The following is a 23,976-nucleotide window of genomic DNA, read 5'->3' as shown; positions in this document are numbered from 1 at the left end:
TACGGTCAACAGAATTTAATATCCTACGGGCTAGTTAGGCGCAATCTTCTGCAGATATTTTAAGCTTGGGAAAACAACGAATTATTGTACGACTACGTAAAGCGTGTGTTTTTTCTCGCTAATTAATTCCACTTGCGCGTTATCGTGTATAATGGTATTCGTAATTATTTAACGTATCGCTGTTTATATCGAAAATCCTATAATCGTATTATAATGTGAAATCAAAATTTTGACCTCCGCTTTATCCCTTATATAACCAAAATTTTGTTTGCTCGCGAGGCGTAAAAGTTGTAATTCGTTACAGTTTGTTTGCTTAATCTGAAATCTCCGTTTAATTATTATCGTAAATACGAGCAACGATTTAGTATTATTGCGATGCTGCATTGGTAAAATACTATGGTAAAATGATATCGAAATCGAATAAAATTAAAAAAGATACTGCGATTCGCGAAAGTATTTGGACACTAACCGTACAGCATTTTTACAAATATACTATGCGCGTTTAACGTTCGCACTCGAGGTAGTTTTCTGGGAGCTAACCGGTTACATACAGGGTGTAACATGTGCGAGTTATGCATAAAATTTCGTTGCGCGTATTTTGCTTATCTTCGCACGCGCAATTCTACCGATTGTTTGCTCGTGCCTAGGTAGTAATTAACCAAGTTCGAGTGTACTTGACAAATTTTCTTAGCTCGATCTTCTCGAAAAGTAGGCGTCGTACAAAGCAATTTTATTCTACTAGCTGTTTTCTTATTTCTTCGTCGGATAGTAGCTTATGGCCGTTCGTACGTGTTATTCGACCGCGCACTCTGTACGCCGAAAATGTTCACATTCCCGAGAATTAGTTTGGCAAGTTGGCCCAGTGTAATTTAACGACGCGAGTGCAAGAAAGCAGTTAACTAAATCCCGTCGCAAGGAAACGTTACAGTAGCGAAGACCATCGATTTCAACTAAATTTTGTCTAGCACGTAGAATCTAGTGCGGGCAAATCTAGAGCAAACCCGTATCCCATGCATTTGGATGAATATGCATTATTTACGAAGACATCTGATATTGAAGTTTCGAGAACCGAAGACTCGTCTTGATTGCTTAAGTATTTAAGTCGGATTGCAACTTCCCACTGCAATTGCACAACGTAAATCGATATTGAATACAATCTTATAACGCGTCCGTTAGATTATTGATAACTATTGTAAATTTCTTACCGTTCTATAACGGACGACTTATACTTGCTTTATTTATATCGCTGTAGAAAGGGTGCACGTATGTATATTTACGGACATTGTCCAAGGATACATAATATATTATAGCAGGGCGACACGCGATATAACGGTTCGCGCAGAATATTCGCCAACAACGTATTGTACGTATGTATAATAGATCGTTTCCAGATGATGTTTGCGAATTTATACGCGTCTTAATGCCCCGTACACAGGATTTTACTTACTCGTATCAAATTCTCTGATAAATTGTGTCTGGCAAAGTAAAAATTCTCTCCTTCTCTCTCTCTCTCTCTTTACCCCCCCAACACACACATATATATGTCGGAGAAGCGTCAGGAATAGGGTTGTGGGCGTTTGATAAATCTGCATTGGACTTAGCCATCGTTATGGTATAACCAAGGTACGGTTTATTAACAAGAGTATGGATACTACAGACTTGACGATCAACCGCTTAGTGCGATTAGGCACTCGCGACACTAGCGATAATGGTCTTAGGTTCGATAACGAATCCGCGGTCAACGGGATGATAGATATCCTTGCTCACAAAATCTAACTCAAACGTGTAATACTCGCAGATCGTAAGGCGTTACTCTTATCGTCGATGAGATCGCAAGAAAGAATGACTTTTCGTCCCGATGATGCCACAGAGGAAATCTATGATGGGGTGTGTCTAAGGACACGAGATCATCGGATTCGTCGAGTATAGCCCTCGTTCAGAAAGTAAGGGAAATTGACGTTGCTGTCAATTGGTCAATTTGGAACAAAGACTGCCTGTCCGTTTGAACAACCTTAATTAACAAAAACCTAGGTTTTATATCGGATCCTCAGGCTAGCTGAACTTGTGCCGTGTAGGTGCATCGACATCTGGTACTCACTTTGTCCGAAGGAACCGTTGGAATGTTTTACTGTCAAGTACCTCTACGGGTATTTCTTTTAACGAGGGCCATACTACCACTCCACACCTTTGCCAGACGACGCGTCCGTCCTTGAGCCCAAGTTTATTATCACAAATCGCAAATAAGTACAATTGGGTAGAATGACGGCAAATTGTTTAATTATAGCCGTGAACTTTAATTACAATTTTACGGATTTTCCCGAAGTTCCAGAGGGAAGGTCTCCGGTGTCCTTTCATCTCCGACATATATATGTTGAGAACTGTGGATTTTAATTGGCGAAATAAAAGTAAAGGAACACTGAGGTTATGCTTAGAATTCGTATTAAAATAGTTTTAGACTTATTTGATAAACATTTGCACGCGTCTCGGCACTTTCTTTGTCTCGCCATCTTGCATACCACGCTACCAACGTAACAGTTACGTTCATCCGTTTTTCGAGACGCCGTGCACACGTGTGTCGCTGCTACGCGGCCAATCTAGTCCAGCACACAAAATTATATATATCTGAATAATGTAAATATATATAAAAGGAAGTATGATAAAGTAAAATAAAATTATTTAAATATAGACAATCGCGGTACATCGCAACTCGCAAAGCATCTAATACCATTGGGAACTTTTTGTTGAGGAAGATGCTAGGTTGGTACGATCACTAGTTCCTACGTGCAAAGTTGGTACGACTTCTAACGACGCTCTTTTGTTTTGGCGTTCGTCGCGTGTTAATTATCAGAGAGTATCCGCAGCGCTCTCGTAGCTGTGCGAATCAATTTGAAATATCGAACCTGAAAACCTATTTAATAATATTTCTATAACACATAACGCGGCTTGTAAACGTTTCTCCAACGATCGGTCGATCTTCCTAACTACTTTACAACAACAGATGCACGCTGTATCTGGAAATCGCATGCAAGTGGAAACACGAAAAGGTCTTTCCATTAACCGAATCGAAGGCAGCACACAGGTGTCCACAATCGGGCAATTGGAGCTCTCAAAGGAGACGATCTTCGACCTAGCGAATCAAGTACAACAACCACGAACTCCCTACCGAGACTCGTTCGTTCCAATTCAAGTCTCGATTCAAGAAAATCAAAAGGAAAGCAGCTATCCAACGAACGAAAAGATGGATAGAGATAGAAGCAGGGGTAAAAGGAAGAATAGAAGTTAGAATGAAAAACGTTGGGAACCGGAAGGTTGGTGGGATGGCGGAGAGATCGAAGAGCAGTGGAACATCGAACGGAGGTGAACGCGCGGGACTCGGGAAATTAGGTTGTTAAGATTTAATCGGACACAGAGGCATTTTAAGCGTCCCGTTGTCCCATTCTCCGCGCGATGGGGGTTGGCGTCGCGAGGTTGGCCAGATTTAAATTGCACCGGCTCCCCTGAGCCACGCTTTCCCAGTCGCCCTGCCACTCTGTCCCGAGAAGATAGCGCAGGATCGTTAAGATTTCTGCCGGATTCCGTTCGCCGGAATTTCATTTGCGACTTGGCCCCGGTAGCTCACCTTTGCCCGGCCCCCCTAATTTAATCGTCGACAAGATTGCTTGGCTAGGATTGTTTAAAGAAGATCCTCGATGAACGTTTGAAACGGAGCTGTCGCTGCCTCGTCAGGGCGCGAGGATGTTTTCGCAGGGTCCATGGAGCGAGGGACGGCACACGAATTCGAAGGCGGAAGTTTCGGCACGGATAGGGCAAGCGCGCGTTGTTGGAAGTAATTAGGGGATCACATGTTTCGGGAAATGAGTAATATCGAGGAATAATGCGAGTATCGTCGGGGTGTTTGATGTAAGATACGGCTCGCGTTAGGATTGTAGTATCGTGGATTTTCGAGTAGAATGGACAGACGATTTTACAAGGATGACGCGATACGCGTATGCGACAGGCAGATTTTTAGAAGAATGGCTTGAAATAATTACTAATGTAGTGACTGATGGATTCTTAGAGTAAGGACGAGTAATGATGGTAGGTTCAAAGTTTAATGTATTTTAAGAAGTGATATTCAATAACAAGAGGACCGACTACGATATCGTCGCACGTCGACTCACACTCCGTGTCCGCTTAACTCGCACTCTGCTTCTCAACCGCCTCTCTGGCCGTTGCAGCATTCTTGCGTCTTTTGCTAGGCCCACGGCACACGCGTTCCGCAGACGCTCGTAGCCAGGGTCACGTAGGTCTTTTCGGCGAAGCTATTTATTTGAAGGACCCGATAAAGCATTGATGGAGCCGACAGCGCCTCGGCTCTCGCGACATTGTCTGTAGTTAGCTCGACGTTTCTTAGGCCCTTCTCCCCGATACTACACTAAGCTTACGGGAACGAATTTTTTTAGCGGAGGTGGAGGTTTACGGAAGGACGCGTTGTTGTAATTGGGAAATCGCCTATTAGCGGAAATAAGTTATACCGGGACGATAACAGGGAATATCGAAGAGTTTGACGTAAGATATAGTTCTAGACGTCAAGCGACTTTGAGACAGCGTAGCGAGAACTTTGAAGTAGAATGACGTCGATGACCTTGCTATCGTTTAGTACGTGAAATAAATTTAGGAAAAATCTGGGAACGATTTACAGATCTGCGAAAACGTAGTTTTCGATGAAAATGGAAGTTTAACAGTAGGTAGAAAATGGAAGGACGTATCGGTAGTCGCAGGTTCGAGGACGCGGCTAATATTGCGAGGATAATGGAGGATATCGTTGAAGTGTATGACGTAAGGTATAGTTCGTGTTAGACAACTTTGACGATGTGCTAAAGATCTCGAAGATGGGTGATGTATAATAATATGGTATATCATTATATTATGTAATAAGGTGGATTTCAAAGAATAATATGGAAACGTTCACTGTTTGTAGCTTTGTGAAAACGTATCCTTCGTCGAGAATGAACGTCTGCGTATAAGAGATCGATAAAAGATCGACTCTTAGTTTTTAAGAATTAAAGGCAGGTACCTATAATTAAATTCACTTTTCGCCTTTTATATCCCGAAGTGTATCTTTTATGGAACCTTAAACGGATGAAATTCAATTAGTCTTCCTAAGACTGTTACTTCCAGAGGGGAAAGTAAAAATGTCGTTAAAATGCTACGGTACTTAAAATTATCGCTGATACCTCGGATATATAAAAACAGTGTATATTCTCAAGTTGCGTGATACGCTAGAAGAATTTCAAGAATCGTGTAAAAAATATAGGCGCGTTTGGTATAAACCGGATCGTTTATATTCACGCTTGATCTTTTTTTATCGTTTTCGACTTACGAAAACTCGTTTAAAACGTTCTAGAATACTTGAAAAGACGAATAGAAGAATTTCGGCTTCACGTTCTTTTGTTTCTTTAAATTAACGTTCGCCATTGCTTCATCAACGAACCAAATTTTCTGTCAATCGGACGAGAAACGGCCAATTCGCGGGAAACTCGACAAAACTCGGACTCATCTCGTTTAAACCTATAAATTAATTTTCCAATAATGTAACCGAAGTAGACTTTACCGAAGCTTCTGATCCTACTAAACAAAACCTTCGTTATAGAGTATCTCTGAGAATCATGAAAATGTAAGCCGCCCATATAGTCAGCAGATGAAAGAGCATGAAATATACGAGAGTATCAAGATTTCGAGAGCAGTCGGTTCGCCGGAATTTCATTCGCGACACCGACCCACCTTCTGCCAGGCGGTCGTAATTTAATCGGCGATGTAATTGGCGGCGGGTGTGCCGGTCGTTTAAGAAAACCCTGGCGAATTCATTACGAGGCGGCGACGATTAAATCTTGGGCCCGTGAAAGCTCGTTCGTTCAGTGAAAATCATCGGGGATAGAAATGGTTTCGATAACTCATAACGTTATCAAAAGACTCGGCGAACAATCTTCCTGGCGATCGCAAGCTATGAAAATTGGTTCTCATGGCGAATAAACCGATTATATAAGAAGTTTGAAATCTGATGGATTTAACTTTGTAAGTCGAGTCGCGTTTCTTATGGCGAATGGTTTTACGAATTCCTCGATGCTCCGGCCAACTTAATGGCGCGAAAACACTTTACCGATTTGCATCGTTTTCGATCCGATCGTGTTTTTCTGCCGTTAGAGAGTTTCTCAAGTTCCATCAGGATCTTTTTGTTTCAGTTTTGTAACAATGTTTTCCGTGGAATATTAAAAGTCTCTTTTATTCGTTCAAACAGCACGAGGATATAAAAATTCGAGGACCGTAACAGAGTTGGCTGTCATCCCTTGCGTCAATTTGTCACGTTAAGAGGAACGAAAAAAAGCAGTTTGCTCTGCTTCTCGTTTTATCGTTTGTAGAGCTTAGCGAGAACTGCAAAAACGCATATTTTTCTAGAAACAAGATAAATAACGATAACGATGCACTGAGATATAGGTATATATCGTAATTGAAAGAGCAACGATACAAATTGTATAACAGTGACACGCGATGTCGATGTTGCGAGTTATCCTTTACGCAGCAGGAATTATTACTATTATTTTACAATTTACAGCGAAATTGTTTTACGATAATTCTCCTATTGGATATATCGTTGAACATCGACGTCTTTATTTCGATACTACACGGATATATCAACTAAATTCTTGTGTTTGAACTCTGTCGGACAATATATAACTTTCGTTAAAAGAAAGTGGTGATTGGTTGGACGAGAGGAGTGAAAAGTTCGGATGGTTGATTGAATAGTGAACGAAATTTGTAGAAGGAAAAGGTTAGGTTGAAAGAGGTCTGCAAACTAAATGAATGCGAGGAAACTCGGAAAAAGAGAGAGAGAGAAAAAGAGCGCTGATGGAAAGAAGCCAAGGATGTAGCCCGTGATATTGTTAAAAATTTTCAATTTACGCTGTTTCTTAGTTTTATAATAATCAATTATTCGGTTTAGCTACCTAACCTTGTTAGAATTTAATCTCGAAATTAAGATTAATAATCTGTGGAAGACACGATGTTCGTGTCGAAATAATATGTGATATTTATTAAGCAAAAATTACAGGAAATATAAGCGAGTTATTCTCAGACTGACTGACTTAGTGACCCATGGCTCTTGAGAAAACATTTCGAACAATTTGCAGTAACGAGTGTGACCCGAGTAGATGTCTGTGAGGCGGCACGTGCCACGGAACCTTCTAGCAGTTTCGCGATACAAAACGCTACGCCGTCAAGGCGCGACACCGACGTGCCCAATGTTCCATCCATATCCTTACGCTTCTTCCGCCGAACCCTCGGAAGAGCATGCACGCGCCAGCCGCCGTCATACATCCAACGAACGCACGCTAATGGGGATATCGCTGGGCAACGAAGGGAAGAATCAATCAGCTCGTCTGTACGCGATTAATATCGTTGTATTCCAACAAGCCTGTTACAACTTGTTTCGTTATACCTTACACCTTAGAAGTTTTGACGCTAACGATAGAAATCCGTAGTGTAGAATATGTAATCTGAAAAAGAAAATTACCGAATACGAGATACAGGCTGGTCACCGAAATACAGTAACATCCAAAAAAGAAAAAGACTGTAAATCGAAGAATCGAACAACCACATGGATCGTTGCAACGACAATCGTGGTTCTGCGCGGCGTTGTAAATTTTTCAATAAGAGATGGAACTAAAGCTAAAGTATAGTAGTTTCTGGGGAATCATAAAGTCAGTCAGACGTCGTCTCGACGAACAAGCGTAGACGACACAGTTGTAAAAGTTAATAGAAATGACGGAAAATAAGTAGTCGAAGAGATCATAGATCGGACACAGAAAAGAATACTTTTTCGTTATAGCAAGGTTGCGAACGAAAAGATCGAGAAATTGACACAGTGACGCAGGAATTTTATGTGACATTCTACATTTTTTAACAGGACGTATAGTATCCTCCGTGAGACCGTAAAAGACTGAGAAACGTCATGGTTTACGTGTTCCGGTATATCGACGAGTAAATTGACATAAAGCATAGACGATAAAGTTTCGAAACCTCGGTCATGGATCAGCAGATGGTATATATAGGAAGACACAGTACGTACTCTCTCTCTAATAAAAAGATTCTAAATTAGAACATGGAATAAAGATGGTTGCACGACCGCACTGCGGATATTTATGCAAATTGTGTTCATACGAGAATACACGTTTTCATAAAATCATCAACGTATCGGCGGTGTACATTTTATTTATCCAAAATACCCTGTTTCACGTACGTAAAGATCGCATACGCTGCACGGTATCGCCCGATTTAAACTAACAAAGAGTACAAATCATAAAGTCCTTTGAATTCGATTCAAATAGTTTAGGAATAGTGGCGTTCAGGATACGATCGTTTAGGGAACGTATCAACGTAACTGTCGCTTACAAATTCGATGACAAAACGACCGGGCCAATTATGCCGCGAAAAGGTCTAACAAATAGGACAAATCATAAAGTCCTTTGAATTCGATTCAAACAGTTTAGGAATAGTGGCGTTCAGGATACGATCGTTTAGGGAACGTATCAACGTAACTGTCGCTTACAAATTCGATGACAAAACGACCGGGCCAATTACGCCGCGAAAAGATCTTTTGATATGTTTCTTCTGACTGCAACTTACTTACCGGTCATCGAAGCGCTACGATATATTTTCGAGGATCGTCTGGCAGGAATGGAAAATCATTCGCTCGGCGATTTAAACGAATCACGTCGCAATACTCGTGAACGAGAGTGTGTGTATCGTATACTCCATCGGCTCGTAAAATCGGTCAAGCGTCATAGTTTACACGTTCGGGTGGCTGGACGAGGAAAGTGAGGGAAACCATAGAAGATAAGGGTTGGAAACTTCAGTCAGGGATCTCGAGAAGCGCGTACTAACTTCCACCTAGTGAGATTCGGAATCGAGGTGCCAAGTAACAGCATACCAATTGATGCAACGACAACCAGAATTCTATGCGCGACTGTTGTAAGCTTTTGGACAGGGGACCGAATCAGAGCTGCATTTCACGAGACGCAAATCGAGGCTTCGTATCTTCCGAAATTTCGACAAATTGGCTCGTGCAAGCGTTCGAATATGTAAACTTCGATCATCTAACCAGCGTTACGACACTTGGCCATATCGTACAACCTATTATCCTTACGATTGTTCGGATTCGGGCGCGACATTAAACGTTCAGGGAGAACACGTTGCCGACTTCCGAGCAGGAACACGCGTTTCCTTCGACGATGAAACGCATCCAAGGCAATTATCTCCCACTCCGGATGATAAACACGGATGCAAATTAGCGAGATCGCGCGGATGGTGTCGCGAGGATTGCGTTTAACGTGCCTTAACGCCGACGATGCCACTACAATCAGGGCAAATTTCGTCTGTTTTGTTGTACACGGTGCTGCAGTTATCGTTGAATTTCTACGCGAAAAACAAGTATTTTGTTAGAAGACACTCGTTTCGAAGAAAATCGGCTTTCGAAATCTTCGTGAACGAACGCAGCGTGCTGCGGCAACGTAAAATTCACGACATCCTCGTCCTAAGGTCGCCAAACAATTACGCTTCCAAGTTGGAATGTAGCCTCTTAACGCTAACACCGGCAACTGTTGTACCAAAATATGAAAATGCGTGTTTCAAATGTGAACAGTCAAAACGAAAGCCTGTACAAAAAGACATACGTATCGTACACCGAATCTTCCAAATCTCCGTCGCAAGTAACGATATGCAAAAGATGATAAATTGGTTATTTCTATTCTTCTATCTCGTAGTATTTCCCGATCTCTTCTAAACCGCAATTTCCTTTTAACGATTGTCGAACAAACCGAATCTCCGAACATGGAAGAACAGTTTTAACCGTATTAAAAATAATTACTTCGGAATATAATTTTAATTGAACGTTTAACCAGTGCTAAAAACAAGCGAAACAAACGTCGCAAAAATACTTGACCTCGTTGAGCGAAAAATCCGAGTTGTACTACTAACGGAGCCAGCGACCCGAAACATCAAACGCTGCCATTCCTTGATATTTTAATCTACGATCCACGTATCGCTATATTTCGTCCTGTCCAGCCAGTTACTCGTGTCCCAGACCGCTTCCTAGCCATCAATCGAACCCGAGGAATTCTTCCGGTTTCTCGTAGCCGCGGTCTATAGCTCTTTCGAAAGAAATAGTAGGGGGGTTGGGCGCGGCAAGAATCGCTGGTTGCGTAAGAACGGAATAAGGAGCGGCGACCGGATGGGTCTGAATAAATCGGGTCGCTTGCTCGTCGGGAGAATTGCTTGGCCGCGGTGGGAAACGACGATCCACGCTGCAAGAGTGGCGAAGCTATTCAACGGAGTCTGGCTGGCAGCGCGACGCCGCGCGATGCTGCGTGAAAGATGACAATCGTCGTGACTCGTTAACCTCTCGTGGCTGCTTGGCAAGGGGATGAAAAGAACAGCTACGACGAGGAAGAAAGAAACGGTAGCTGTAAGGGTGGCACAGAGCACGGACAGCAGACGGAGAGAAACACGTAGGAAGGAAGAACTGCGCGAGAGAGAATGCACCTGCTCCCTCCTAAGGGAGCGAAACGGCATGAGAAAGGAGAAGAACGGGGATAGGAAATAAAGAAGAAAGCGTGAGTGACGAAGATGGGACACGCTGCAACCGATCCGACCGACTTGCGTCTTTCGTACGATCGTGTAAGTGCACGCGTATCGGTGGAGGCTTGGCGAGATATGATTAAAAAGAGAGAGAGAGAATGGAAAATAGAATAAAGGAGAGGGCAGAAACGGAGAAAGGATCACGCTGGAAGAAAATACACGCGGGAGGGGGGCGGGGAAGGGCGAAGAGGCAGAAAGAGGCAAGGAAAACAATCTAGCGGCGCCGCGCGAGTAAAGAACAAAAAGCCGGTCGGGAAACGGGAAAAAAGAGGAAGAAAAGAGCGCTCGATGTCGATGGAATCGCTACAATGGAATCGACGTTTCGACGCCGCGCGATCGTATTTCACGTCGGCGATTCGACGAAAGAGGGGTGTTCTCGCGGCTGAGAACCAAAACGAGACGCGCGAGTTTCGCGCGCGGTTCTGGCTCCCGGCGTTTCTATCCGTGAGCTCGTAAAACCGCACGAATATACACGTTCGATTAAACCGCGGTTCTTCGACACGAATTTTTCAGCAGTGAGTTTATCGTCGGTCGTGTTTAAAAAGTTGAAAGGGACGAGAGATCAGCTGGATGAAACAGGCGGTAAAAAAAAAAAAGAAAAAAGAAAAAAGAGAAGAACTCGATAGAGCGTCGATGAAATAACTGGACGATGAACGAACGCGAAGGATGGCTCGACGATAGAGGCCAAACTAACGGAGGGGGTTGCGATTTGTTGCGGCGAGTGAATTACGATAGAAAGAGAGGGGTGATCTGGCCTGAAACCGGCAGTGCTCGTTCGTGCAGCGTTAACGCAATTATCCATTGACACAATTAATCGTCAAATTCGCTAAATTTCCATCATCGAAACGACCGTTCGACCGTCCCAGAGCAGTGACCCTTGCAAGCAGCGTCTCGTCGTCGCGAGCCACCCCCCTTTCGCGAGTTCAATGCTCCGATGGATGAGAATCCTCTCGACTTCCTATTCTCCTTCGTATCTCGTACTTCGTCCAGGTCTTTGTTTACGTCTTTGTCTACGTCCGTCCATGTACCACTCGTTTCTCCTGCCATTTCCTCCTTTCGTATCCTATCCACCATCCTTTGTCTGCCTCTTCCCTCCTGCTGCAACTTCTTACGGTTTTTTTGCTCCTTCATCTCTCCGCACGAATCTGCACGGAGTAATTTTTTTTCGATCGATCGATACGGTTGTTCGTCGACGAGATATCGGTTCTCAAACGCGTTCGCCAATCGAGCTGTTCGATTCGCGTTCGACGAATAAATAGTTGCGAGGACAAATATTTTAACCGCCCGGTGACGAGTCGCCCTCTTCGGCCCTTCGCGTATCGTCGAAAAACGATCCCGACATCCGACTTTCGTTCGCAGTTTTCCCTTCCCTTTCGCTCGTTTCAACCTTGCTGTCCCTCTTCCTCTCTACTGCATATCCCCCGTGCGTATTTTGTACCTGTACATGTGTGCACGCGTATGTTCACTTTTTCGTTTCTCCTCTTTTACCTCTTTTTTCGCTTGTTTCCCTTTTTTTGTGCTTTTTCCATCCCCTAAACAAAGAGTCGGTCGATACACACGGTCGCGACACGTGAAGCGAGGTGAAATTACAAAATTTCACGGAAGCGTCGATATTCAACGAGTTCCTTTCTCTCTCTCTCTCTCTCTCTCTCTTTCTCGCTCTCTCCCTCTCCCTCTCTCCCTCCCTCTCTCTCTCTCTCTCTCTCTCTCTCCTTCCTCTCTGTCTCCTGTTCACGTTCGAACGGCTTGATTTCATGCGTTCATTTTTAATTGAAGCGTCCAGATCCGTTGGAAATCCGATGGCGATGATTTCACGAAAATTTCGATACACTTTCTTTGACTCGATATAACGGCCGTTCTTTCTGTCGTTATTCACAGGTGTTGGTTGATTTATCGCCTTTCGGCTCGACGGAAATCTTTTACGCGTTTCAGCGTGTAACCGCGCATGCCGTTTCCTAATTCCTTAAGCGAAAAATAAACGAAAATGTAACCATCGTAAGTAGTGGAAAGAAACTCGGCGCTTGGTGAAATTAAATCGCGTTTCAATCCCCTCAAAGAACGAGCCGCACGCTTTTCACCAAACAACCCCGCCGCTGGTGCATGAAATCATACTTAAAATTCATGCCTCTGATCTCATCCGGCAGCTCGTGTTCCTTCCACCCTCCAGCTTGCTTCAATCTCGCTCTATCAAAGAGAAAACCACCGACGAAATTGAGAGACATCGACGTGCCGACACACGTCGCACACAATCTACGCGAATCCTCTTAAATCTATCTAAAATAATCGGAACCTCGTTCAATCGCCTAAGAACACGCGACGAAACTTCAAACCGCTGTACGCGTGAACGTTATTTTATCGTGCCTTTGGGATAACGGGCTTCGTTCGAACGGAGAATCTAATCCATACAGGACGCGAGACACGAGGGGCAACGGCCCGCGAGGATGGCCGAGAAGCGAGGGTCAAGCAGGGGCAGAACGACGGACGAAGCGGAAGGAACGTACGAAGACCAGGGACGAGAACAGTCGGACAGAATTTCTACGCACAAGGATCACGAAAACGTGGAAAGAATGCAGCGAACGATCGCAGGATCGTGTTACGAATAATAGACGCGAATTTGACGATATGGTTCCACTCACCCACGATATGAACGAACCAGAGGATTTTCAATTCCATGGATGCTCTCCTGCAGTGTTCGTCCTGCGAATATCACGTTCCTACTCCTGCACAGATCGCTGGTGGTTACGATGATCGTGGCACGTCTGTGTGTGGTCGTAACGCGGCCGGCGCGACGCGTCTCTTCGCATGTCGCCCTTCCAGCGCGTGTTCTCTCCCCTTCGCGTGTCCAGTGCGTGTTCGCGTCCTCTGCTATGTTCCCGCTGGCACCCGAGCGAACGACAACGACAACGACAACGACCACGACCACGACCACGACGTCCCCTTACATAATAGCAACGTCGCGCACGGTCGACGAACAGTCGTGCCCCCGACGGCTAGACGAAGGACCAAGCGGCGTATCGGACGGTGTCGTGCGAGGCGAACGATGCGAACAACCCCCTGTGCGGTGTGTGCGCGGTCTGCGGAGCCCGGCTCTTCCGACGATGCTCCCTCGTAGCCTGGCGTTTCGCGCAGAATCAATTTCCTTGCAAAACGACGTCGAGGAGCGGCGCGAGTGCGAGTGCGCGCGCAAGCGCTCCGCAACCGATCTCTCTCCGCTATTCCTCTTGGCTCGTCGCCGTCGTCTTTCACCACCACCGAACCAGTCGACGAGGGGCGAGGATGGTCGCGGAGGACGCGCGATAGCAAAGCGAGAGGATATCGTTTGCGTGTGCCGGTAAGCCGTACACTGTGTCAGTGAAATCTGGCCCACCGATAGATTCCGAGCAACCCCGAGCCGATAGGCCAACCCCTTCCTTCTCTTCTCTTCTCTTCTCCCTACCCCCTACTCTAAAATCATCTACTCCCACCCTTCCCACAATACCCACCGTTCCTCCTTCTCTGTTCCTCCTCTTCTTCCAACCGTGTTAACTCGTGGCTGCTTCGTTTCAGGAACCTCTTCGTCCTTCGTAAGCCGGCGAGTATGTGTTCGCGGAGGACGCGAACGCAGACGCGTCCCTTGTGCAACGCGGAACGCTAAACTCGTAGCGGAGCATCCTTCTTCGCGACACACAGAGACGCATCCTTGCCCTTTGTGCATGCTTCTATTGTTCTGGAAGCGGAGCCAGGTACCGGGCCACCGATACCGGCAATTCCTTTGCAACCGGCACCGTCGTGACACACGTCGTCTCTGTTTCGTAGAAGAGGCTGGCTGCTAAGAAAGAGGAAAAGAAAGGGAAGAGCTCGCGAGATCGCTCGTCGTTTTCGGAGATTCTGTCCGCACGGATGCCCGACGGATGCTTTCGCCCGTGCCCGCGGGCGACTCCAAGTCGCTGTACTCGATAGAGTCGGCTCTAATCGACTGGAGATCGAAGAATGGATTCAAGCAGGTTGTCCCGAGACGCTTCGCTCTCGCGTGGAGCTCGATGCTCCTTGTTTTTTTAATGAAATTTTGTTGCGTAACACCTGTTGGCCGACGTTACCCCTCTCGTGGCCCGATTCCGACGTTTATTTCTATGGTTTCGCGAGGCAAGGAAACCGAAGTCGTCCTTGGGGAAGTACGAAAGTCTATCGTTCTTGCTTCTTGAACTTGGAATCGTTTTTCGGCTTTTCCGACATACACCGACGATATTTCGCGATACGTGGTAAGAGTCGAACGCACTTGAGCGCGTTCGTTTTTTAATTCACTACCGTAGATTCGTTATCTTAAGTGTCAAGTACTCGAGATAAAATTTATCAAAGACTTTCAGTTCACACTAACGCGTAAGTGTCCTAATAATAATAATCGTGACTCGCTAGAGTATTATCGTAATTACAGACGCGTTCGTACGTGGTCGAAATTCGATACTCGAAACGTATACTTCGCTTTTTTGCAGGGGGTTGTCGTCGCATGATTTTATTACGCGTGTTTGTCAACGACTTTACGCCGATAAAAATTCGTCCAAGTTGGAAACACCGATACATCGTAAATTTCAATTTCGCGGCGATCTCTGGGATAAATCGTTCCGCGGGAAAGTCGGGGGGGGGGGGGGGGAGAAGTTCGGTATCGATATATTTCGCGCATAATCGAGTGTCTTCTCGAGAACGATCGGATATAAATAGATTCGATGTATCTCGATCGTTGAACCGCCGCACTGTTTTAATATTCGCGGGGAAAAAGACGATTCTCCGTAGTAAATCGTCGCTGTCTCCGGTGAGAGAGTGCGTTTGAAAAAATGCACGGATCATAGACAGGGTCGGGAAAATGGCGAATCTAAAGCGTCATCCAAACAGCGTTACTCGAGGCATCCAATTTCCTGTTAATATGTGGCCAGAAAATATATAGGAGATGGATTTCCATGATCTTGCTTTTCTCCCGTGGCAATTTTTCAGAATAATCTGTCGGAAAATTTGCCACCGGATGCAAGACTCTGTCGCTTATATACCTATATGTGTGTGTGTGTGTGTATGCGCTGGTGCTTCGTCACACTTAACTTCTTTTCGTTGGATTGCACGGTTTTTCAATAGCTACGTCTCCAGAGGATGATGGATTTGGTTAGCATAAGTAGCGTAATGTGGTCACCTCGATCTCTCCAGACCTCTCACTTAGATATATTTTTTGTCCTCCTTTTTATTTCTATCGCGCGTAAATGGAATTTTCGTTAGCTGTTGCGCCCAGTGAAAATCGACGAACCTCGCGACCCGCAACAATGGCTTTCGAAGTCATTAAATAATACACAATGGCTTTCGAATTGCTCGCGCGACGAACGATATTTTCAGCTGCTTTGTGGAGTATGTTCGACCAGACACTACGAGCATCTGTATAACCCGGAACAATCGTAAACCAACTGGTTGTTCTGCTCGTTTATCGAGTTGTTGTTGTTCGCGTCTTTCAGAATCCGGATTTCACTGACGAGTCTTTTCGACGAGGATTTTGATGAACGCGACTACGTAACTGGCTATAACGCGGTTAAATGGCCGCACGATTACGCGTACTCGCTTGACAGTACGAAAATTACGAGAAAATAACGAAGAGAAATTATTTCGCGAGATACATTTCACGCTAACCTATGGCGACCTATGGGTACCTATGGCGAAGCTTTCAAAGTCCGTTCGATGCGTGTTCTAAATAGAAATTTCTCCGGAGCGGAGATCGCACGATGAATTATATTTTTATCGATCTTCAAGACGAAGAAGTCTTCAAGACGAATAAGAGTACTTTGCTACGACGTATGTAGTTGCAAAGGGAAACAATCTGTTCGTTAGTCAAAAAAATAGGAATCTTCTGAAATAACCGATGGACGTGCAAAGTTTTACAAAAGATCATTAGGCGATATAATTACTTTTACGACGTACGCTACGGATATTTATACGAATATCCAATAGTAGCTGATAATAGAAAACGTGTTATTAATAATTTTCTACTTGGAGTTCGGTTATCCAACTCGAGCTTCCATCTCACATCTAATTTCTGACAAATTCAGATTTGTACTGCTTAATTCGAACCTCGTTATTACTACTCGTTCTTTCGTGTACTTTATATCAAATCGTTTAATTTAATCGCTTAGAAATTCGAAGTGGAAAATAAGAGACGAAGTTATTTGCCAAACCACTCGATACTATAGAGTTTTATCGAAACTCGTTACCGCGGTTAAATGCGATAAAAATTCTCATAAATACGCAAAAAATGTTATCGCGAGCATGATCCCACCTCCTATTACAATACTTACGAACGACCTTTCGTAGGCGAGTCGGTAAACGTCTGAAAAATGTCAGGCTCTGTGTCTTAGAAACCGAAGAAAACGCGACAAACAGGGGGAGGTAAGCGACCAGTGTGCGTCGCGAAAAAGGAAACGGAAGATAGGGGAGAAAAGGGTGAATAGAACGTTCGTGAAAGTTTCGCGTGACACGCCGCGTTGGGCTATCGTCTGGTTCGTACAAGGGTGATTTTGCTAGCCATGGAACGCAGGAGGGTTCGCCGACCAGGGGTTGCTCGGCATCTATCGGTAGGCCGGATTTCACCCCCGTGTGCACGCGAGCCCAACTTTCTATGGCATTGGTTTCCGTGGAATATTCGTGCTGGCTCGATCGGTCGACGGCTGATGAGCGCGTGTAATAGAAGAAACTGACTGGCTTTCGTGAGAGAAGAAGGAAAGATAGGAGACGATGTAGAAAGAGGCATAAAAACAGGAAGAACGCGTAAGATGATTCCACGAAAATAATTTCCCTTTTCGGTCGAAGAGTCTTAGTTAGAAGACCGACTTGCTGGAACGGTTCGTGCTTTTCTGGTTGGAGCTTCCCTTCGGATAAAATTGCGGATATTGTCGATGCGAGATTCATGGAGAGCAGATAAGATGGACAATTCAAATCAATGGACGATTAATTATTATCGATTTGTTGTATTATCGGTTATAAATTGGCTATTCCAGTTGTTAATTATTCTTTGGTATTATAACAAATTTCTGAAGAAGAAGAAACACCGATAAGAACAATATCTGGCAAATTTGTGCAACTCATTTTTATAATCCGCGGATCTTTATTCGTTTCTAGAAAATTTCAAGGTGGAAAATCACGCGAAATCCAAATGTACAAGGTGGTTGGTAACTGATGATAGAAGCGAAAAGGGGGTGATTCTACGCGAAAAAGGAAGTCGAAAATATAGAATAAAAATGTTTCGTTCGAGGCTTTGTTTTCGAGAAAATCAACTTTGAATTTTCGCTCGGTACGCGTGCACTTTATCGCGTCTCGTTATAACGGATCTAGATCGTTGTCTCGATCGACGTTATTTATAAAATTTTTAAAATTTTTAAATGTTAAATTTTTAAATTTTTAAATTTTTAAATTTTTAAATTTTTAAATTTTTAAATTTTAAATTTTTAAATTTTTAAATTTTCACCCCCTTTCCGCTTGTACCACCAGTTACCAACCACTCTGTATATAAAATATTCGAAATACCAGACTCTACGACATTTATAATAACTTTCTACTTAGGCTGCATCTTTTTAATTACATTCATAAAGATAGAAATTCGTACGAATATCGGTCTCGATAGACGTCGATCTTGTGAATCGATTAGAAAGAAATCGTAAAACGACCGAGGCGTTAACGCAACGTTGCTTCTCGACGGTTTAATGTCAAGCTCTCGATTTCGCGTAGCTCGGTCGCTCGCAACGAACAATCGTGTTAAATACGCGTTTCCACGTTACGTATCATCCCGTTTGTTTCGATCGTGGCTCGTCCGAAACTTGAATTTTCCCTTGCTTTTTCGTAGAACGCTTTGGTTTTTTGATATTTTTGAGAACGAAGCCAACGAAGCCAGACTTGGAATTGCTCGTCGCCGTACACGATGTCATTCCTGGTTCTTCCAATTTGCCGGCAAGCTGCCGCGTTTTTGAGAGGCTGCGTCAGGGCTTTTCCGTACATAGTCTGGCAGAGTTTCGGTAAAACGGCCATTCAGGGGAAAAGCAGTTTTCTAGAATAGAATCGCGACCGTCCGTTTCCTTCTCGCTCTTCTACGCGGTCTCTTATTCTCTGCGTCGCTGTACAGTTTTAACGATGTTCGGATCGAACATTCTTCTTATTAGAATGCTTTTGTTACCGTTGCGTTGAATTTTTTGAAACCTGAAGCTACGGCTAACTTCTTGTCTGTAAGTTTCTGCGCGATAGGAAAGTCGTTCGTTCTTCTTGCGAATCCTGCACTTCAATTTTTCATTTTCTACTTTCGTTGGGTTAAACAAAATGTTTTTGCATTTCTGCGTATTGCGTTAATACGATCGGGTAACGTAATCTTCCAACGTTTCCGAGAGTTTAGCTGTCAGAACTTTCGGTTTGGTTCTTCGAGCTTTTCAACCCCTTCCTTCACAGAAACTTTTTCCGTTCGGATAAACGTATTGGAATCTGAATAAATGACAACCGTAATGGCTGATGTTAAATCAAGCGAATATAGACGAAGCTTTTTTTATACTGATCTCCCGTTTAATTCCATAATTTTATCCAAATCGTAAAACTGTTACGCTCTCGAATGTTATTCTAAAGTCAGCCACTCTGTTTAAATCACACTGGATCGAAACTTTGCCTTAGACCGTTGACCTGGAATGGATTAACTCTAAATACTAGTCTATTACATATTTCGATGTACGATATTAGAACGAACAGATGGTAAAACGAGCGCGACTGTACAGCCAATTACGTACGTTTTAGCATACGTAGGACGCGCGACGAAATAAAAAATTACCTTATAATTATTCTTTTGGAAGGTTGATGAACGTGTTTAATTGCGAGCTAATATTATTACCTCGTGAAAATAACACCGTGACAATCGCGATACGTAACTGCAAAAAGTAACTTCCCCCCTTGCTATTAATAGAACGTTCAATTGCATTTATTTGACTCTATTGATCGGTAAAATAAAAAAAAAAAAAAAAAAAAAAACAGGACACCAGGGTGAAATTTGATCGAAAACGGTATTATCGTGATTTCGTTTGATTATTTTATCAGCGATTATCTCGATCGCATATAGCGTGTAATCGAAAGAGTACGCGAGAATAACGAATGTGACGATGCGACGAAGCGAGGACTTACACAATACTTATCGTAATAATCGAGCAAGACACTACCGTGACGTCTGGTACATCATTTTTCAGAAGTCAAACTGATTAACTTCGTTTCTCGTTAATTTCTCACTGTCGCTACATTGTCGTCATCGACAATGTTGTCGTTGCTATCGAAAAACGAATGGCTTACGTCTGCAACTTTATTTATCGCGAAAAGATAGCCGAAATGACAATAAACCGTTAACCTAAATTTTTAATCGGTAGTTGTGAAATTTCGTCTGATTTATCACCGATTTATTTATCGATCTATTCGTCGATAATCGTATGCAAATAATATCGACGAATTTGTGGCGTGTGAGATTTTATTAATAATTTCAATCGCGCAATCGTCGATAGTTTAATGGGTAGTTGTAAAATTCCGTCTGATTTATTACCGATTTATTTATCGATCTATTCGTCGATAATCGTATGTAAGTAATATCGACGAATTTGTGGCGTGTGAGATTTTATTAATAATTTCAATCGCGCGATCGTCGATAGTTTAACGGGTAGTTGTAAAATTTCGTCTGATTTATTACCGATTTATTTATCGATCTATTCGTCGATAATCGTATGTAAGTAATATCGACGAATTTGTGGCGTGTGAGATTTTATTAATAATTTCAATCGTGCGATCGTCGGTAGTTTCGATGTTAATGTCGCGAAGCTTTAAAGTCGCGAAGAAAGATAACTACTTACGACTCTTTCAGTGCGAAACACGAAGTCTCCTATTCGCATTATCTTTTTCCCTTTTTTTTTTTTTTGCGGCTCCTCGATGAATTCACCATATTTCGAAAAACGCCGTGTCAGAGTTTTCGCGATCGTCTACTTCGCTGATGACGCGACGACGAAACTCGATTGCACGCGAGCCGAACGAGAACGCCGGAGTTGGCGGCAGAACCGGCGTAGTTCCGTTCCCACGGTACCGTCATCGTTGATTTTCTCTTCTTCCCGGGAAGTTTTTTTACGGTTCGAAGAAACTGTGTCAGGTTTTCCGCAACATCTACGAGCCCTGCGAAAGATACGAGGACAAAACGCGGTTGCACGCGTTTGCGATGGCGAACGGCCACGGAGTTCTTTCTCGCCACGTTCCTCCCCGTTGTCTCCTAGCTATATTTTATATTTCCGAAAGACTGCGTCTGCTTTGTTGGGACGCGCATCGCATTCGCGAATATACGACTATGAAACTTGCTTCTAAACAAAGAAAAACAAAGATGGTGACACGTTCGTTGTGCAACGTACAGTGCTTCTTTCGCTCGCTCTGATCGCTCGCATCGCTAAAGAATTATCGTCCACCGATGTGTTTCACCGATCGCTTTGCTAGAAATACCGTCTGAAAAATATTGTTTTGCGTAATAATAGGATATTCGTGTTCCCCCTGTTTGAACTCCTCGTAAAGTCTCTTTCAGTTGCGATCGATTTGCATTCGACAAATTTGAAAGCACGCAACCTGCTTTCCAATATCCTTTCGAATTTATATACTTGGCCACGTTGGTCATGTTGTTCGAATTCTGATTATTCTTCTGGTTGCTGTTCCTTCTCTAGCTGCTCCGGTTACTCGTATCCGGAGTTATCTTTCCTACGTTCTTATATTATCGAGGAACGTGAATGGTTCTCGCGAATTTAGAAACAAAAGTGAAACAATAGGAGGAAGGAAAAATTGCATTAGGCACGTCGCAGTAGTCTGGTATTAATGCAATTAACATTCATACACGCCTAATCTCTTTCCTGCGCGCTATTTTAGACATCCATTTTAAACGAGACATCCACATAAAGTCAGATTACATGAATTTAAACAACCTCGAGTCAAACATCATCCCCGCGTATATGAATATAAATTTGAATTTAAATTTGAAAGAGGCTTAAAACTTTCTATTTTCGTCATTTAAAGTTTGTGCTACGTGCGAAAGGTATTTTCGCAAAGTGTTTGCGATAGAAAAGTGCGTTTCACTTGGAAAAGAATGACGGCGAGCCTCGGCTCTCGTATGAAATGAACTTTGACGTTCGCATTAAAACGAGAAGTTCTTTTGATCATAACAATTTTATTGCGCGACGTTTCTCAGAATTCCGCGGAAACTGAGCCGGGTTTTATGTGACGAGGTTACAATCTTTGCCAAAGGTAAGTAGTATAAGCGGAACTCGTTCCTCATACAAAATGAACTCCGACTGTTACAGCTTACGCTAGTTATTGTGAATTTCTAATATTAGCAACGACTGCGGTGACACAATTTTTCTTTCTTTCGCCTTTTCACGATAGAAGAGGCAAATTATATAAAACATGGAGCGCAATTCGCTTGAAACGAATTTTAATATTTAGAACGAAAGTATGGTGGTGTTCTCTGTCGCTAACCATTTTTCCAGAAACGTTTTTATCGCCTTTAATCACACAGAGCCATGCACCGGGGTGAAATTATAAATATTCGTCGAATACATTCGACGAAGCTTATTTTTCATATAAAAACGTAGACTCTTCGCGATGTTTCTGTTGCACGAACATCTCCGGTAGTTTTAACGAATTTCATATTTTAAGATTATCGTTGGTTCGTTCTGTGACAGACGGTATCGTTTCAGACGGAAAGTACAATGAAAGTTATCTCGGAGAAAGGAAAGAGTACACCGACGTTTACGAGGAAACAGTTGAAAATAATACTTTGAACATACTGAAAAAATGATATTATGGTAGCACGCTGGCATCGTAAAATTCTGCATCGATGTAGCCATGAAAGTTGCACACCGGAGCAAGAAGAGTTTCGATATTCTGAATAAAAGTCGGAGTTTCGCTTCGAAACTACTTCTCCTACCTTATATTTTCAATATATCCGACAAATTGTTTCTCGATTTCTGCGCGATAACGCTACGAGATTCGTCAAAGCTGTAAACGATAATATTCCGCCTTTTGCCGTGCAGAGAAAACCGTGATTTTCTTTCCGAAACAAAGTGATTCTTATTTAAGATACGTTTCTTACTATTTCCGGGCTATCAAACAAAAATAATATTACCATTTCTATGACAATTTGAGAAATCTGTATGTGAAAGGGACCTCGAAACGACTGTATACTCGAACGTTCAAATGCTTGGAATCTTTGCACGTTAAATTCTAAGACTCTAACTTTACCCTCGTCGTATACAGGGTGGTTGGTAACTGGTGCTACAAGCGGAAAGGGAGTGATTCTACTCGAAAAAAGAAGTCGAAAGTAAAGAATAAAAATGTTTCGTTCGAGGCTTTGTTTTCGAGAAAATCGACTTTGAATTTTCGCTCGGTACGCGTATACTTTATCGCGTCTCGTTATAACGGATCTAGATCGTTGTCTCGATTCACGTTATTTTCAAAATTTTTAACATTTTTAAATTTTTAAATTTTAAATGTTTAAATTTTAAAATTTTAAATTTTAAAATTTTAAATTTTTAAATTTTAAAATTTTAAAATTTTAAAATTTTAAATTTTTAAATTTTTAAATTTTAAATGTTTAAATTTTTAAATTTTTATTCTATATTTTCGACTTCTTTTTTCGCGTAGAATCACCCCCCTTCCGCTTGTACCACCAGTTACCAACCACCCTGTATAATTGGATATATGGAAAGTGATGTAAGTCCATTTTCTTTTGTTTCGAAATATTCAAAGCGTTTGCGTTTCCATCGATTGAAAAATCCTGATAACATCTATTTAGTTTGTTCACCTCTCTATATGTTTTAAGTACATGTAAGTTCATTATACAAATTATACAAAAAAGAAGACACAGTTTTTTCGAGGATCAACTAGACGAATATCTTTTGTCAGGATCATTATCCATTGTCGTTGTCCATTGAGTAAAGATAACGACAATATGTAATACTTTTGCACTTCGATACGATGCGATGCAAATGTAATTGATTTAATAATATTTCAAATGTCGTAATAATTACGTTCGATTATAACAATTTAACTTAATAATAGTATCGACAATTTAATAAATGTAATGATAATTTACGGCTGTATCACTGAATCGCATTTAAACAACTTGTTCACATCCATGAATGCAATATTATTGGTACAGAGATTACGATTACATTCACCGTCATTTGTTTCTAGCTATTGCTTTATATTATAAATTATATTATAGATTTCAGGAAATGGATTTACATCGCTTTCGAAATAAACGGC

At 42.7% G+C, this 23,976-nt stretch overlaps 1 protein-coding gene and 1 long non-coding RNA gene across 2 annotated transcripts in view; one reads left to right on the top strand and one right to left on the bottom strand.

The window, feature by feature from the left end:
- The window catches only part of LOC126866800 (cell adhesion molecule 3-like), a 39,405-nt gene extending 25,630 nt beyond the window's left edge, over window positions 1-13,775 (bottom strand). The window contains exon 1 of the mRNA XM_050620761.1: window positions 13,308-13,775. Coding sequence (XP_050476718.1) covers window positions 13,308-13,344 — 37 coding nt within the window. The 5' untranslated portion in view covers window positions 13,345-13,775. The remainder of the gene's footprint in view (window positions 1-13,307) is intronic.
- A 90-nt stretch (window positions 13,776-13,865) lies between these two features.
- On the top strand, window positions 13,866-19,674 carry LOC126866806 (uncharacterized). The gene is made up of 2 exons (XR_007690045.1): window positions 13,866-14,002; window positions 14,218-19,674. It is a non-coding gene; the product is annotated as an uncharacterized LOC126866806 (long non-coding RNA).
- Window positions 19,675-23,976: the final 4,302 nt, after the last annotated feature.

Source organism: Bombus huntii, chromosome 6 (assembly GCF_024542735.1).
Source record: "Bombus huntii isolate Logan2020A chromosome 6, iyBomHunt1.1, whole genome shotgun sequence".
Lineage (NCBI taxonomy): Eukaryota > Metazoa > Arthropoda > Insecta > Hymenoptera > Apidae > Bombus > Bombus huntii.
Note: the sequence above shows the minus strand (reverse complement) of the source record. Positions and strands in the feature narration are given on the sequence as shown.